Here is a 12,790-nt window from a genome sequence, read left to right on the forward strand (position 1 = left end):
AATAGGAAGAGAAGATAATCGCAAGAAGGAGGAATAAGACAAATTAGAGACAGGAGGGTAGTCTGAACCGATGATTGAGGATGTGGTAAGTTTGAAAAACGGGAATGCAAGGATATGCATGACCGGGAGGGATTATTTCCTTACCATATACCGGCCCTCTCCCTATAATTATGGTTGTAAGTTAAGAAAACATTCGTTAAGAAACAAAAAAAGAAAGCTCAATTTCATTGTGAATTATAGAGAACAGAGGATGAAGGGAGAAAAAGAATGAAATGTGTGTGTGGGTGTGCGTGTGTGCGTGCGTATGTGTGTGTGTGGATGGGTGAGTGAGAGAGGCGGGATGAGAGAGGGACAGAGGAAAGAGCATTTGTGCCGACCACCAATAAAAAGTACGCATCCTTCGATGTCATCATTTATTTTTCCTATCTTATTTCTACTTTGACTCCACCATCATGCCCATCATCCTCAAATAATGTCACTTCTGACATCTCATACATTTCATACATGTCAGAGTACGGAGGAACTCCGTTTTTTGCTATCATCCTGCGTTCATGGAAGAAAATATTCGCTTTCCAAACGGTGAGTGATTTCCTCTTCCTCCTCACCGGACACAAAATTGTTTAAATGAATATTTCTTCTCGCTCGACGGACCTAGACCACTGCTTCATTTAATCCCCGCTTTGGGTGCAAATCGTGTTCCTTTTTTCTTTGCTAACGGAGCACTATTTAATCCCGTCTTGAGCTGGCCATACTTATCGATCGAGGGAGTGTTCTAAATGGTTTTCAATCATTGCTACTTACGCGCGGAGAGGAAAATGGAAAAGAATTTTTTTTTTGCTTTGGTTGTTGGTTTGAAACTCCGTACTAATACCAGATTAACAATTATAATTATTCAATATTTCTGTAATTTTCTTTTTCAATCTATGAATAGATGATAATGGAGTTTCAGAGTTTCAATGCTCGTAATACATTGTATCAAACAGTTCATTTTATGTAATAGTCTGTGCCTACACTCTAGATAAACTTGATTAAAACAACAACACAATATTGCGTTCTGTCTTCCACAAAGTAAGATTCTCGCTGCGCATTGGTCAACAGTTGATCACGTGACTTTCCACATCAATCACCACTCGCATTGATGGACATTTTTTTCTAATCATTTCACTTCATATTTTCTTGCATGTATCTTGCCGATTATTTTTTTTGTTCATTGGGATTACTTTTGATTTCAATAAATTGGCTTTCTCGAATTCCCTACGGACCTAGTCAACATGGAGTTTATAAAAATAGTCTTGCACATTAATCAGGGTAGCGTTTCATCAACATTTTTGTCCGACAAGTTGTCAGATCTGACATCTTTCCTTGATTCTGATTGGCTGAGAGGTACTGTTACTATGGTAATTGTCGGATAAAACAGAACTTGTCGGACAAAGTCCCTTCATGAAATGCTCCCCTGATATCCGGAGCTACTGCAGGCAATTATTCTATACACACATAGAGCTATAAATGTCGTCTGCGCAGGTCAAAGTATTGAGTCTCCCCTCCCCCTCCTCCACTATACCAGCTATCCACCTTGTCAATGTACACATCAATAACACACAGCGCGATCCATGTGCCTTCTATTGTCGTAAAGTCATCCGAGCTCCCTGACAACTCCCTCTCCCCCTCTCCTCTCTCTCTCTTATCCATTATCAAAACGTGTATAATTGTTCTCTTTTGGCGCCGAAAACGTGTTGAGGTATCTATTTTACGCTGTCGTATCCGACTTCCGTTGAGATGGAAGTCGATGCGACGGTTATACTTACTTCTTTCCCCCCTCTCTCGTTTCATTTTCCCTCAGCATTTCAGCCAGACGAATTCGAGCTAATATTGCGATTTCTTAAGGTGATAAGACAAACGAGAACTAACCGATGTTTGCCTTCAACTGTCTTTCGTCTTGGACAGAGGATGTTGTCTTAGCGATGAAGTTTGATTTGGTGAAATACGAAACGAAGATAGATTGCGTTCGCCAATATTGTAGTCCGAGTCCCTCGCGATTAATTCCGCCATATTGTCATTCTTATTAATATTTTCGCACTTAGAGTTAGAAGAAGATTGTGTTTTTATTTTACCAATCCCAACTGTACAATTTTGATGGCTTGAGAAATGTAGACATGTGTACGTTTTAAGTCTATTGAAAGGTCCAAAATTAAATAGTTTCAAAATCGTAAACCATTTCATTTATAATATTCAATTCAAACGGTTATGCGATTTTCTACTTTAGGAGGTATGTGTATCTGCATTATGGAGAGTAAAGGCATTTTTTTAATGTTACTCTAAAAGATGTATGACTTGTTTAATATTGCGCCACGTTAGTTGGTAATATATTATCATCCCTAACAATCGGCAGGATTTATGGAAGCCAGATATCGGAGTGTCACTTACATGTATACCATTAACGAATAATTAATACCCCCCCCCCCCTCCCTCCTCAATCTTCAAAGATTCCTGTACTCACGATATATGATACCACAGGGTACTAGAAAAGGATACATCTTCATAGATAAGTAAAACGTGTCGAGCGCGATGACAGCTACATTGATTTAGATTTTTTTCCTCCTGCTATCCATTGGAAATCAGAACATTACGCGGTCTGTTGCACCAGTGCCTATTCGCGATCAATATAGATAAGCACAAATCGAGAAGACGTGAGAAAGTTACAGAAAAGTATGGCATGCTTTCCATGTCCACTGGGCTGTTCGCTATGAATCTCATACAAGCAGGGACGGGTCCACTATCTGTTTATTTCCAGTGTTAAGGATGAAGCATAGGTTGAATTAAATTTTTATCATATAATACAGTTTTTCTAGATTTTAATTATTTTTAAATGTAACGTGAAGATAACGTATTGTGATATAACTTAATGAGAATGTAAATGCAATATAATAAGATGTTTATATGTTTATCTACATGTCAAAGAACGATCAGAAATCAATTGTAAGAAACCTATAATTTAGTTGTATGAGATCTGAAGCAGTTCCTCGTGATCAGCTTGTTTTAATCATGTCTTACAACGTTTTAAGTCCAGGTTTTTACTTACTACACGTTTTCGATGATTCTGAGAATTAAAATGGATGGATAATGTTCTTACAATGAATAAGAAGAGATATCCTTTGTAGTATAAATATTAAGATTTTTTTTAAATTAAACCCCAACATGCCCAAATGAATCAAAACTAAAATCCCATAAACAACCAATTTCTTGTAATTCATAAACTTGTATTAGAAGAGAAAACCTAGATTACACGGACTTTCTTTAAATAAAGTAAGTGTTAAACAGTATAAATAATATTTTTCTCATTATTGAGAAAACATATTTCAATTGCATTAGGAAATCATGAAACAGAAGTACATATTACCGTCATCAATCTTGAAGATAAGCGTAAAGTTAACAGAATTTTAATTCGATTTTGCAAGCCATGCAGGTGGCGTCATTTTTATCCTTTTCTGTTCTTTCTGAGAATCCGGTTTTGGTTTTTTTTCCTTTTTTTTTAGAAAAAGGCCCGTGGTTTCGTTTGTCTTCAAACTTCAATAAACGCTAAGTAGTTACAACAAAAAAGAGAAGAATTGTCAAATCATTCATATCGAAAGCAATCTAATTCCGGAGTTTGGGGAATCAAGTTCTCCTCCCTGATAATCTTATCATCTTCAATAACTCAAACCGCGATGACAATTTCTGAAATTAATCAAGCTTACAGAAGGAATGACAGCTAATGAAACGTTAGGTCGCTTGTCGCAATTAATTCCCCGCAAAACTTTTATCTTTTCCTCGCCAAAAATCACGCAATATTTGCAGTTCACCCGTGAATCTGGATCTGCAAATATGAGAATGAGCGTCAGAATGAGTCGAAATGAGCAATTAGAAACTGGTAGATGGTTAATGAATTTATCTTTTAATCGTACCGACGCAATTATTTCATTTTCACTGTCATCATAATGTTTGCTGGGCATGATTATTTAAAAGGAGAATTCATTTTTGTTTCGAGTGCAGTCAATCTATGTGTCACGAGTGCTGACAATTTCATTTCATAATTCTGGCGATTATTTGAGAAAGGCTTTGGTCGAAACGAATCATGCTATTGTTCTTCAGAAGCGAACTCAATACATCTTAGAATCCTCCGAAATATTGAAATGAAGCGTTTGATTTAGTTTGCCTATTTGTAATGATAGATTTGGGTTTTATCTTTCAGAGGTTGAATGTTTATGCGTGGTTTTTAGGAGAAATCGACCGCCTTCTTGGGTTTGATAAAGGCTATCAATTCCTGGTTGAAATGATTGTGATGCTTTGTTAACCAACGACTGGTTGGTTCTAGACCTATATCGAACATCTGAATAATTATGTTGGTTAAAACATTTCAGAAAGTGCTCCTTTTTGAAGTGATAATAACCCTTACTAAACAAGTGGGGGTACTGGGTTATTCTGTATCATGAAATACTTTAAAAATACACTTCTAGACATGACAAAAGTGCTTTTGACGTTCGAAATGTTCAAGGGCATTTAAAACTTTTCAGCCCACTTTAGTTGGTCGGTTGAATTCTTACGGTATTTTATCATTATTTTAGGCACTTTTAGAAGTTAGGCTATAACGCTTCGTTATCCTCTTTGCATTTCTTCCTAGAATATAAATATTGAATAACTTGTGTAAAATTTGAAGGCCAGAACGAGGCCGTACATCGCGATCGGGTACATTTAATTTAAAGCAATCAAGCTGTCTATCTTTTCTCGCTTTAATTACAAGCTAAGATAGAAATCTAGCTCGCGCTCCGCTGCTTCTATCGACTTTTCTCGAGGAAAAGTGACAACTACGAATGAGGGCGAAGAAGAGACAAATACCACGAAAAAAAAATCAAAGTTTGCTAATGTGTAGCTTGACAAGGCGCGCTACAAAATAACACTTTCGAAGTTCACTCGTCGATAAAGTGAAGTCATGGTAGCGTTAAGATTTTAGAGATTGACTTGACTTAACCATGTTAACTGTTTGGTGCTATTGATTTGAGTTTCATCACACAAGCAAAATCGATGGTGTATTTCACAAGCTAAATGGGTGAAAAGGGAGGCTAGTTAAATAGGCACAAGGGGCAAGAAAATGTGTATGATTACCTGTCAATAAAGAAATTAGGACATTCCAATGAAAACCAAGTTCATTTTGTAACTTAAATTACGAGTTTTCATGAAATTTCCATACTATTTAGTGTGAAGTCGGTTATAAAAATGTATAAGACTCTTTTCTGCTTAGCTTCTCTAGTCACCAAAGAGTACTTATAATTATTACTCTGTCACTTCGTAATGGGCATTGTGGAAAATCATAACCAATATGTATGCAAACATGAATAATTTACAAAGATCATTTCCCTAGTAAATGTTTCCGATTTGTGAACTAGTGGGGCTTGTGAATGGCCACGTGGACGGGAGCACAGCAAAACTGGTGTTAACCGGTGTACATAGAGGACCACACCAATTATTTTACACCGGTGTTAAATTGGTGGTGTTAGTTTTACACCTATAGGTGTTATTACAACACCTTTGGTTGTTACATTTACACTCTTTGGTGTTATGTTCAATCTCTAGGGTGTAATTTTAACACCTCAGGGTGTGGTCCTCTATTAACACCAATTGGTGTCAGTTTTAACACCACAGTTTTTACAGTGGGGGGCATGGCGGTATTTCATTTGCCCCACCCCCTAAAATTTTGAAGAATTAAAATAAAAGATAGTAAGTGTGCCTCTGCCCCAAACAATCTTCACCTGCACCTACTTCCCCCACTACCCCCGCCCTATTTATAAAAAAAAATCCTGGTGCCTATACAAATTCGTAAGTTAAAGATATGTAATATCATCCACCGTCTTGATTTTTTTTTATTGAATATTCCAACTATTTGAAGGGATATTTTCAATAAAGTAATCAACCCTTCGTGGTGTTATCTTCATCATCTTCGAAATGGAAAATAATAGAAAACTTAAAGTCCAAAGAAATTCGCAGCTTATCAATGTGTTCACTATACGAACGTTCTTGATGTGCAATGAATGGCGGATCGACAGGTTATCACGTGATGAATTTATGACACGTGATAGGTGAGATACCTGTAAACGCGCGATAATCAGCGATAGCGATCAGGCATCGGTATCGTTCGACGTCGATCATTCGAGCACTAGCTCTGTGACAACCGAGGCTGTCAGGATTGTTTATAGATTTTGGGAAAAAGAAGAGGAAAGACGAAAATTGATGAACAATTAACCTTCAGACGAGGCTTCGTTTGTTCTATGAAGACCTGAAGAAATGGGTTTGGACGATATCACTTTGAAGATTAGTTGTGCCCGTTTCAAACTATTTTTTCTGCCGTGTGTATTAGGCCTAATTGAAGATTCATCGTTTTGAAGAGAAATGAAATTAGGTCATTCATTGTTGCAAGTTTTCGAATTGCAGCACCCTTAAAAATGTAATTTTAGGCATAACTACAATAAAAAATAATAAACTGCTAAAAAATATTGTTTTGTGAGGATCCACACTCTGAGATCTTGATTTTTTTTTTTAGAAATGTGAAATCAAAACACTCCGTGACACCTGAAACTTATGAAATTAACCGCAATCATGATCAGAGCAATATCAATTATTATTAGGATTGGGAAAAATGGAACATGCTTTCCTGACTATATGGACATTGCATTTCTTGATGAGATTGATATAAATGGAGTTCCATTAGTTCATTGTAGTTCGTACTTTGATTAAACCATTGTACTCTAGCGCAAAATTTATTTGCATTTTTCTTTTGGGTGGGAATGTACAATATTTAAAGATACAGCTATGGGAATGATATTCAGTCCTGAGAAGAATTTCACTTTCCTTCCCCTATATTCAAGGGTGATCTCGTTCAGAATAAACTTATTTCGGCGGGAAAATATATACAATAAACACTTATCTACCACTTGGCAATTGGGCGCTATAGAAATGCCAAGTGTGATCGATTCGGAATGGGGGTGATTTTAGCTGAATTATATGACAGGCAAGATACCGAGCAAGCTGCTAAAAACATCACATAACAGCTTAATTGAGGGCAGTACTTTGCCTGAGCGGGCAAATTTCCTCGCACGCCAGAAATCAATAAATGGCCAACTGAAGGGCAATTCAAGAGCCTTCCAAAACAGGATGTAACGAGTTGCGACGTTGACATTAGAGTTTCTATTCAGGGTTTATGCGTCCAATTTTTTGCACCCCCCCCCTATATCTCTCTCTCTTCCTCCTTTCTCAATTTCTCTTTTCTCTATTCTCTTTCCCTCCTCTTCCTGTTTCTCGCTCTATCCCTCTTTCTACTAGTCTCTCCCACACCCACCTCCCCCACTTACACAGAGTCCGCCCACAAACTCATCTTCGTTCAGGTTGATATCGCTTGCTCACTTTTCACCGGTTTCACCCATCTTTCCCCATCCTTATTTTCATCTCCATTATGTTCTATTTCTGTTGAATTAGTGTGTGCCACATCGTAGCTATTGATGTCATTTATCGGGCATTGCTCAAAGTCTAGCTTTCAAGCACGTCATTCTCTCAAAATTCTTGACTCATCTTCACCTGCTTTTTGGCTATTATTAATTATCACGAGGAAATATTCATTCATCCATTTATGATTTTTTTTCTCTCTATCATTGTTGTTATCTGTCTGAAGGTTTGTGTTTATTCTTTAAAAAAATTCTGAATAAAACACGTTTATGGTATATTGCTTGTGTTGTTCAACTGTTCTGTCACGGTGAAGGTGCGTTTTTATATCGTGTTTAAATATCCAACCAACATCGACACCAAACTGGCAATATCTTTGAAACAATCACAGGTTACAGGAACATGCTAAAAAAGGAAAGGGCATCGTGATAATTCCACCTGTTTAGGGGCTCGTTAATAGTGACTGCATTGCGAAGAGTTTATATTGTGCACTTCTGGTGCTAAAAAAAGCACGGAGGCACGTGACCTGCTGCGTTGAGCACTCCAGGTGCTAGCTTTGCACCCCAAGTGCTCAAAATCGGCACCCCGTTGTGCAGTCACTCTATACAAACACGAAAACTGCCCAATTTACCACTTTATTTCTTAGTGTATCTTCGGTAGATATGAAAACATAAAGAGAAATTATGTAGCAAGGCCTGGAGGAAATCTGTCAAATATTATTGCAATATTCTTTGGAAGAATTGAAAAGGCCGAACTTAGCAAGGAAGTAGAACACCTACGCCAAATATCACTATGGGATCCCCTTAAATGTCACAATCTTGGTGATTTGAGAAAACTATGAATATGATGTTTTAATAAATGGTTCTGCAGTCTGGTAACATGTCTGTAGATGAGGAAGCACCCCCTTTGAATCCTATATAAGCCTTAAACAAAAGAAATAATAAAACAATAGTCTAATTGTGCTGTGCTATTATATTTTCCATTTTCTACAGGTTTGGTTTCAGAACCGAAGAGCAAAATGGCGAAAGAAGGAGAATACACGGAAAGGTCCTGGTCGTCCTGCCCACAACGCTCATCTTACATCGTGCAGCGGAGACCCAATTCCACCTGATGAGCTAGAGCGAAAAGAGAGAATGAAATTAGAAAGGAAGCTCAAGAAACAGAAGGAGAAGGCAGAGAAAACACCGAATCGACATGTTTCTAGGCGAGTTGGTGGCAGCAGTGGGTCTGAAGGAAGCGCTGGTGGAGAGGGTGAGAAGAGAAGAAGAGACTCGTGTAGTTCTTCAACAGGTTTATGTGTGGATGGACCGACGGGGTTTTTAACAGAAGGCCATCTGTCACAGAAAGACTTCATGGAAAGCTCGAGCGCTGAACCAAGCGAGGTAGATTCAGAATGCATGGACAACATCAGTATTGATACATCGGAGGAACAGCGAAAACTTCCGGATTCGCCGCGGTTCAAGCTAGCGGCACGAACTCTTTTAAATCCACTGCGGGGTGTCGGACCGTTACCGCGGTTCGATGCGGATAAACTTCAAGACTGCGACGCCGCATCCGCATTTCATAGTTCGTTTAGCATTGACAGACTTCTGTCTCGCCAACCGGAGCAGCACCCGGATATGAAACCAGGAACTGTTGCGGCAGCCGCTGCTGCTGCTGCCCTCTGGCCCGACTTCTGCCCGAGCTATGCCCTAGCAGCACCAAACCCTCTTGCATGGGGTGCCCTCACTACATTTGGGTTCCCGAGGATGTGGGCCGGTCTTACAGCAGATCGATTAGCCGGGTGCTTACGAGCCAACAGTCAGCAATTAGGCCTACTGGATGCATGGAGGGAGAGAAAGACAATGAGTGTTGAGGCACTAAGGAAGAAAGCACAAGAACATAAAGAGGCGTTGAGCAAAAATGATCTAAGCGATGGATGAATAGAACTTGTAAAGTATTTACCATTAATGTGCATAGCGATAGATATATTGAATTATCTTAAAAGTGTGAAATGGAATTTGTGGGAGGAAAATTGTATTTATGTAGAGTTGAAATGATATGTTATTCTATATGAAGACTTGTTTTAAAAATAAGTTAAACAAATTATAAGGCTGTCTGAATATACTTAGTTGAAAATTGTTCTGTGGATGGAATTAAGATGCTCCCAGGTCATGCTTAATTGAATCCTTTTATGTTTTCATGGAAAACATTCGCTTTAAACCAGTCTGAAGTCATCAAGTAACTTCCCAAGCCTGTCCTCCGTATGCATGAACTGTTGAAAAAATCTTTAATGTTTATAAATGAGCATAGAATACCGTTACCGTTATAGAATATTCGTTATCCTTGCACCAGTAACAGTAAATCAATACTTATCAATGTATGCGAAGCAAGGCAGCTACAGAGGGTGGTCGTGATGCCTCCATCCCGTAATGAATTATATGGTTTTCGTTTGAACTGAAAGAATTGATATGGAAAAACAACAAAGATTACAAAAATGCTTCACTTTGCTTTCCTTCAATCGGGAGTCCCTGTTAGTTTTCACCGGCAGGTGGACTCGCGCTGAGCACCCCCCCCCCCTCCCTCCCTATTCATAATATGTTTTACCCAATTTTATCTAGGTGGTTCTGTCGACTGCAATGATTACCTCGAGTTCCAGTTGGGTTGTTGTCAATGGGCTAATCATTCCAGAGTGCCAGTCATTAAAAAAGATAATCGTCGACATTCACTATTAGGGCTAAATTGGTATTAGATACACATTTATCAATCCAATTACAATAGAATGTTGTTTATTTTGCTCATTCCTGTGACATACGTCAGGTTTTTATTGGTAAGCATGTAAGGGTTTATAGCTTGAGTTACCTCGATAATTAATAATGGGTGGTCACTGGTCGTAAAATGCTGCGGCAACCAACTTTTTATTCCATCATGTGCTGACGACGTTCTCTTCTGAATGTGTATTAACTTATAAAATATGGGCCAATTTTAAATGTTCCACATTTTTATCTGAAATACGAATGCAAACAAAGTGGCAAGTTGTATAACAAGGAAAATTTAAATTCAAGTACGCGCATTGTTGAACAACGAACAAACTGAGCGATAATGAGAATTTTTCAAATATTATTTAAAAAAATCACCGTGGGGATTTAAGATTGGCCGCAAAGGTCATTTCATTCGGATGTTCGGTTGGGAGAACTCCTCTATATTCTCCAAACACAAACTTACTGTCACCTTTTTTCAAAACTTTTACTCAGAAAGTTTTCCTCTGAAGCAGAAGTTATCATTCAATAAATTGCAGATATGATGTCGTTTCGATTTACATAGATGGTCCTTAGATGAATAAAAAAGCTATTCCGCGAGGTCACATATAGCAATAATATCTTCTAACTAATGCCCCAATGAAAAGATGCTAAGGAAAAACGAAATCAATAACTAATTACACGACAATTGGTAGAGATGTCCCTCTTACATGTTTTATCACATTTTCTTTGTGAAACCACAAATTTGAGAATTTCTTAAAGGACAAGTCCACCCCAACAAAAACTTGATTTGAATAAAAAAAAAGAAAAATTCAATAAGCATAACACTGAAAATTTCATCAAAATCGGATGTAAAATAAGAAAGTTATGACATTTTAAATTTTCGCTTCATTTCACAAAACAGTTATATGCACATCTCGGTCGGTATACAAATGAGAAACTGATGACATCACTCACTCACTATTTCTTTTGTATTTTCTTATATGAAATATTTTGATTTTCTCGTCATTGTCATGTGAAATGAAGTTTCATTCCTCCCTGAACACGTGGATTTCCATTATTTTAACATTTTGTAATTCAGGCAAGTAGGTCCTAATCATTAAATTCGTAAAAATTGGAATATTGTATAATTCAAACAATAAAAAACAAAAGAAATAGTGAGTGAGTAACATCATCGACTCTCTCATTTGGATGTAGCTGGCTCGTTCATATAACTATTTTGTTGAAAATAAGGGAAACTTTGAAATGTCATAACTTTCTTATTTTACATCCGATTTTGATGAAATTTCAGCAGTGTGCTTGTCCGATTTTTCTCTATTGATTCAAATCAACAATTTTCTGAGGTGGACTTGACCTTTAATCTTACTGGTCGCATTTTAAATGGCCATAACTACCTTATCTCTTCTCCATTTTTTTCAACCCTTCTCCATTTTTAGCATTACAAAGAAACAATTATTCCTACTTCTCAAATAAAGCCAAAAAGCATACTTCATTGACCAAAGATAAACAGTCTATATTGCCAAATGTATTAATCGCCAAATTGATGAATGGCTTTTTTTTTGTTAGATCAGATAACGTAATTCCAGGATAGCATATTTATGGATATGGGTGAATTATTTCTTTATAATTCGCTTACAGTATATGCTATATCTATTTACCGTTTACAGTGTTCTTGAGGTATATTGAATATATCTCCACAATTAAGATCACAAAGCTATGTTTGTAATGTCATGAAACAAAACAAAGATCTACCTTTGCCACACTAGACCAAGGTGAGGTAAATGACTAGCTAATAGGAATTTATTCCTTGGTTGACATAGTCGAACCCTACCTGTTGCATTGGCATTATTGCAGCCATGGCCATGATTTTATTTCTCAATTCATTGAAATGTCATTAATTGCCAAATATCGATTCTATCCTTAAATTTGAAGAAAAAAACATTAATTGAAACTGGTATCGGTGTTTCGGATTCTGTTCAGAGCGACCAAGAAAAAGCCTTATCCAACATCAACAAATGTTGCTGGATGTATTTTGCTCTATACAGTTTCTTTTCTCGAGGTGGTAACCAAGAAGCTTTCATAACTCTCCACAAATCACGCCATCTTTAAAATCACCGTGTCATTTGATCCAGCCCCTGATTGTTGTATTCCGTTTGCTGTATTTTCTTTTCACTCCAAACCCCCTAACACTCCTGTCTTAATTGAGTCACAAAACTATTAAATATCATGCGATAAATCACTGCGTCTCATGCTTGCCATCACCACGTAAACGTGGAATCCAATTTGTTGCGAAAATCTGTTATTTTTCGATGCCGCCATCCAATCCCGCGCGGTTAGTATGATACAATCTCAAGTAGTGGAGACGTAACAAAAATTTAATTTCCTCGACGGGGCTCTCGAAATCGGAAAGGAGAAAAGCGTAATTTCGTCCTCCAAACACAAGGGGGAGAGTTGGAGAAGGATAACAGGCTAGGTGATGCTGTTACACGCATTCTTGAGAGATGAAGAGTGTAAAGAGAGAGTTTATTCACTTGTCTAAGGCTTGATGTAGCGGTTTTAATTTTCACAGTGTTTTACTCGCTTGA

The 12,790-nt window shown here is 37.6% G+C and overlaps 1 protein-coding gene across 1 annotated transcript in view; it reads left to right on the forward strand.

Annotated features, from left to right (window-relative positions):
* LOC121422903 (homeobox protein unc-4 homolog) overlaps positions 1–10,994 on the forward strand; it is a 33,036-nt gene extending 22,042 nt beyond the window's left edge. The window contains exon 3 of the mRNA XM_041618143.1: positions 8,460–10,994. Within this exon, the coding sequence (XP_041474077.1) occupies positions 8,460–9,389 (930 nt within the window). The 3' untranslated portion in view covers positions 9,390–10,994. The remainder of the gene's footprint in view (positions 1–8,459) is intronic.
* Positions 10,995–12,790: the final 1,796 nt, after the last annotated feature.

Source organism: Lytechinus variegatus, chromosome 10 (genome assembly GCF_018143015.1).
Source record: "Lytechinus variegatus isolate NC3 chromosome 10, Lvar_3.0, whole genome shotgun sequence".
NCBI lineage: Eukaryota > Metazoa > Echinodermata > Echinoidea > Temnopleuroida > Toxopneustidae > Lytechinus > Lytechinus variegatus.